Source organism: Schizosaccharomyces cryophilus (assembly GCF_000004155.1).
Source record: "Schizosaccharomyces cryophilus OY26 unplaced genomic scaffold supercont4.2, whole genome shotgun sequence".
In the NCBI taxonomy this organism is placed as follows: Eukaryota; Fungi; Ascomycota; class Schizosaccharomycetes; order Schizosaccharomycetales; family Schizosaccharomycetaceae; genus Schizosaccharomyces; species Schizosaccharomyces cryophilus.
In genome coordinates this window covers 103,761-109,262 of record NW_013185625.1, presented here as the reverse complement: position 1 = coordinate 109,262, position 5,502 = coordinate 103,761, and the positions used below count along the sequence as shown (strand labels likewise).

The window sequence follows — 5,502 nt, the reverse complement described above, 5'->3', positions numbered from 1 at the left end:
TGGAAGTAATAAGTACAATTACAAAATTGTCTATTGGAATTGGACGTGTTAGTACTACGTAGAGTAATAGTAATATGTCCAGGGATCTGATTAACTAAATGAAAACGACTAAGTGTCAATCTTATTTAGCCTGATCAGTCAAATCTTCCAATCTAAAGATTTCGACTGTCGACACACATATATATATTATTCTGTATATTTGCCATCGTGACTGGCTTCTCTAATTAATAGCAATAATCACGAATTGTAAATTTTAATCGGAGTTTCTGCATTCAAAGAGAAATTTGCATTTTGAAATTTTTGTTTACTTATTATCAAGCACAATTCTTTAAGCTTATGAATATTAACTGATATTAGCTAATATTCCATTCTTATAACGGATTGTTATATTATGAATGCTAACGAGGGACCCAATTATGACATAGTGTATTTAGTATATATAATATAAACAAGACACCTATCGTGACAATGACAATGTGCTGATTTGATTTTTTTTTATCATACCTTAACATATATAATAATTCATACTAAGGTGGGAGATCATTCACATTAAGATGCATATTATATTAACCAACTTGTGGTATCTACTTCCCTAGTTTCGGCGGAATCACATGTAGGTGTATGTCGGAAATAAAAAAAAAAGATAAGATAATGGGTCAGATTCAGATAAGATAATTTTCTATTTCTGTAAGTTCTTTTATGTATATAATCAAACTGTATGAATGCTTCCATATTGTATCGACTTTTAGGCCAAAATGTGGAGATCCATCATTGCCTTCGTGTTCTTTTCTGTGTCAACATGTCATCCGACTTTGTTCCATAAGCGCACATCTGACATATCAGACTTGATTTCATTTAATGCCTCGCTTCCCAATGTCACAATATTGGCTATGGGAGGCACCATCGCTGGATCTGCTTCATCAAGTACCGAGACTGCCGAATATGCTGCCGGTTCAGTAAAAGTTGATACACTAGTAGAAGCGGTCCCTGATATTAAGAATATTTCAAACGTTCGTGGAATCCAGGTAACTAATGTTGGTAGTGAAAGTTTGACTCCTGCAAACGTTTTAAATTTGACTCATTTGGTTTTGGATGAAGTTGCCAAAGACGATGTTCAAGGAATTGTCGTTACGCATGGTACTGATTCACTTGAGGAAACTGCAATGTTCTTGGACATGACTGTAAATTCTACAAAGCCAATTGTGGTAGTTGGTGCAATGAGACCATCCACAGCAATAAGTGCTGATGGTCCCATGAATTTGTTAAATGCCGTTGCTGTGGCAGCTTCTAATCGGTCGATTGGTAGGGGCACGATGATCTTATTAAATGATCGTATCGGGTCTGCCTTTTATACTACGAAAACAAACGGAAATACACTTGATACTTTTAAATCTTATGAAGCAGGCTTCCTTGGCATGATTTTGGATCAGAGACCGCATTTCTTTTATAGTCCTGCCACACCTACTGGTAAAGTTTATTTTGACGTTAAAAATACTACGGAATTACCCCAAATTGATATTCTATATGGATATCAAGGGCTAAATCCAAAACTAGCAAAATCTGCTGTTGATTTAGGTGCCAAAGGTTTGGTTTTGGCTGGTATGGGTGCAGCTTCGTGGACGAATCCTGGTAACGAAGTTATTGATGGGTTAATTAATAATCAAAGCATTCCAGTAGTTTATAGCCACAGGACCATGGATGGATATTCTGATTATTCTTATAATGGTATTCCCGCTTATTTCCAAAATCCACAGAAGGCTAGATATATGCTCATGCTTGCTATTAATGCGGGCTATTCCATCCCAAGCATAACCGAAATGTTCAGTCTTGAATATTAGCATGAATTTTTAGAAATTATTAAACGCCCACTACCGTCTTTTTTTGATTATTTTGGTTTATACTCTTTTATACTTTGTTTACCATTTGCGTAAACATAAAAATATTATCACGCTAAATTTATGACCGCAGAATTCTCAAGTCCTATAATCTTTATGTGAAATATGCAAACGAAGAATGGCTTGGACATGTTTCGGTTCGACTGTACTTTAAAGTACGAAGTACGAATTGAAACAAAATATAACGTTCGACGATATCATTGTAAGCGAAAAGAAGAAATTTTGACTTTTTTTCCTTTTTCCTTTATTGGTATATGCTGCGATTGCAAGACATGATAATACAACTGATCTTTTATCAATATAACTACCATTCTTTTTATTTTGCTTTAATAGCTATAGAAACGTAATCCACTGGAGAATAGGACAGACAAAGGAGTTAAGGATAAAGGATGAACATAATATCCTAACACCCACAAGTTCATGCATTTTGCAAGACGGAATCATCTTCGTTTTCCTTTATATAAACTTTTCTTTTGCTTAAAAGTTCCTTGCAAGTGAAATGACATTCCCAAATGCGAGAGTTTTTGTTTGGCAAGCAAGGCTTATACTTTTTCATTTGGTGTACGTTGTTTTCGTCAATGAAGGAAGAACTCCAGTATTCTGACCTATTAAATCTTCTTACAAAGATTAATGGCAATATTCGTAATCCAAAGGTTAGTTTCCGATGGATAGGTGCTGATGAGAAACATCCTAAAATATAACTCTGCTTCTGGTTTCGAAAGATTAGATGGACGAAAAGCCTTCACTTACTTTCCAGCAAAAGGATAGGTATTAGCGTTTGATAAAAGCAAAGTTTTGGAACAATTATGAACAGCAATAAGATAAAGGGTACATTCCGTTTTCTATGATTATCAACGAGATACTTTGACTGGCGGTGTTCTTAATAAGGGTGGTTCCGTTCCAAATTTTATTATTTCATCTAATCTAACTCATCCTAAGTAATCGTTTGAGTGTAAGGAACAAAGTCAAGGAGCTTTTTGCTTTGCTTCAAGACGCTGTCAAAATACGGAACGCCTTATTAAGCGTCTGCTACTTTTGGAACAAATTGGAGTCTCCAAATTGTTTAAAATTCTTAAAAACATATAGAGTAGGTTTTTTTTATGAACGATTCCTTCCATGCACTCGAAATAACACAATGACTTATTTCTAATTGACCGAAATATTACTATATGATTACCCCACAGACCACGCATGAATTCTTAAAGGAAAACCAAAATATCATCGGTACGCAAAGTACGAAAGCTACTTGTTTCCTCGTGATGAAAATCAAGCGTGTATGTTTGACTACTTGAGTGTAGACACTACTCGAGATAACCAGAGATCTGGTTCAATTTATTCTGTCAAAGATAGACGCTTTGAGAGTAGAAGAAAATTTATGGAGTATTTCGATACACAACGAGAAATGACTACAAGACAAACAAACTCGTCTTTTAATTCACCAGAAACTTAAGTCAATTTCCACAAACACAACCAAACTGACTTTTAGTCATCTATAATTTCGATTTACAAGAAGAATCAAGACCTGTACAGTTTTTTTTTTTTTTTTTTTTTTTTTTTTTTTCTTTTTTTCTGTTCAAAAAACGCAGTTACTGGTTGGGTAATGTTATTGCTTGCTCGGAGTATTATCTTTTAGATTATGTGAGATCTTTTAAAACACCTATTTTATTCTTCTATAAAGCTCACCATGTTCTTTTCCTTCCTCCGTTCAAACACTAAAAAAATTAGGCCCCTCATGAGGTTCGTAGGATGCGCGACGTTTGTTCAACAGAAATGATGCATAGGAAGAGCAATTATTTGTTGCGATATTTCCTTTAATAAACCATTGAATTGGTCCATTTGAATAGGTATAGTTCCATCATCGGCTATAATACCAGCGAAACCTTTGCTTACCACTATAGTAAATCTTCCTCCTAACTGAGTAAATTCATCCAATTTACATAATTTTAAAAGTAGCAAGTCCTAGAAATCGTATACTCCTTTCGCAGTAGCATTGGAGACTATATTGTCCATATATTCTCCGACTGGTTCCAACATCACGACACTTATAGGACTTATGTGAGTATGAAATTCTTTGAATGATGATGTCGAGCTCAAAAAGGTAGCACTACTGTAGTTGATGGTCACAATGGTCACTTGGTAGTGGGGGTTCCTTAACCACAGCGGTGCTTACTCTGCGATAACTCTTCCGAATTTGGTTTTCGACAGTTTAGAAATGTCAATCAACCACTTGTAAATTACGGCGACGCAGGTATTGTAGACATTTTGTTTTTTCGACAAGCATATCAAATTAGCAAATAGTAAAACTAAAATTAAGAACCAAATAAACAAGCACTAAATCCAGAAAAAAAGTTAAATATGAAAATCAATGACGAACAGTGGAAAAAAAGACTCAGTGTTATTTGTATAGCAATGAGCACAGCAGGATCGTCCGAATTAATCAATATTTAGTTAACTGCTGGCTCTTTGAACTACCAACTAGGCGTATAGTAAGGAATGAATGTTTTCCTGAGCCACTGCACATCAAGTCCTAATTCCACCTCTAAATAGTCAATCATCATCCTTACATAAGTTTCGCTTCTAATCGTAGCTTAATGGATTTATCTGCTTGTTTACTCTAGAAACTCATTATGAAGATGGTGAAAATCGCCATTGCAACTTAAAAATAACAGAGTTCGGTCAGCTCGAAGATACAGTTCTCGAAAAAGCTGGAAAAGCAGACATTTGAATTTATTTTAGAAGAATGTGTTTTTGCTTTATAAGCAGTATCGTATGATCGTAAACCAAACCCTCAGTTTTTAGTCATCAAATAACGCTAATTACGTAAGTGTGTCCATAAAAAAACTGGTATAAAAGCAGCCAACTCATAACATTCACTTCAAACATTCTTGAAGAAATGGCTCAATTTACTCTCTTCTCTCATAAAGGAGGCCCAAATCCCTGGAGACCAGTTCATGCTTTGAAAGAATTAAATCTTTCTTACGAAACAGTTTTTTACGATTTTGGGAAAAATGAGCAGAAGAACGAACAACACCTTTCTTACAATCCCAATGGGAGAGTTCCTACATTAATCGATCATCAAAACAATGATTACGTAATCTGGGAGTCCGATGCTATTTTGGCCTACTTGACAGACAGATACGACAAGGAAAGAAAGATTTCGTTGCCTCATGATCATCCAGAGTACCATCATTTGCTTCAGTATCTGTTTTTCCAGTCTTCAGGTCAAGGTGTCATTTGGGGACAAGCATCCTGGTTTAACTTTTACCATCCAGAACCTGTTGCATCTGCCATTACTAGATACAGGAATGAAATAAAGCGTGTGCTCGGTGTTTTAGAAAGAATTCTCCAAGACAAGGACTATCTCGTTGCTGACAAGTACACGATCGCCGACATGTCTTTTATTAATTGGAACGATTTGCTACCTGCGCTTTTTGGAAAAGGAAGGCATGAATTCAAAGAAGATCTTCCACAATTGGACTTCGAAAAGGAGTTCCCCAAGACCTATGCTTGGCATAAACGTCTTACTGAGCGTCCCGCCGTCGCTGCGACCATAGCGGAACGACAACAAGCTCTACAACAATAGATTGGTTGGAAAGCACGTTTTATT

At 35.7% G+C, this 5,502-nt stretch overlaps 2 protein-coding genes across 2 annotated transcripts; both read left to right on the top strand.

Annotated features, from left to right (window-relative positions):
* Window positions 1–749: 749 nt before the first annotated feature.
* SPOG_01598 (L-asparaginase) lies at window positions 750–2,327 on the top strand. The gene has a single exon (XM_013166701.1). The coding sequence runs from the start codon at window positions 756–758 to the stop codon at window positions 1,836–1,838; it is 1,083 nt and encodes a 360-aa protein (XP_013022155.1). The 5' UTR covers window positions 750–755; the 3' UTR covers window positions 1,839–2,327.
* A 2,461-nt stretch (window positions 2,328–4,788) lies between these two features.
* SPOG_01597 (glutathione S-transferase Gst2) lies at window positions 4,789–5,411 on the top strand (the record flags this gene model as incomplete). Its single annotated transcript, XM_013166700.1, has 2 exons — window positions 4,789–5,270; window positions 5,357–5,411. 2 exons carry the CDS (start codon window positions 4,789–4,791, stop codon window positions 5,409–5,411), a joined length of 537 nt encoding a protein of 178 aa, XP_013022154.1.
* Between the last annotated feature and the right edge of the window lie 91 nt (window positions 5,412–5,502).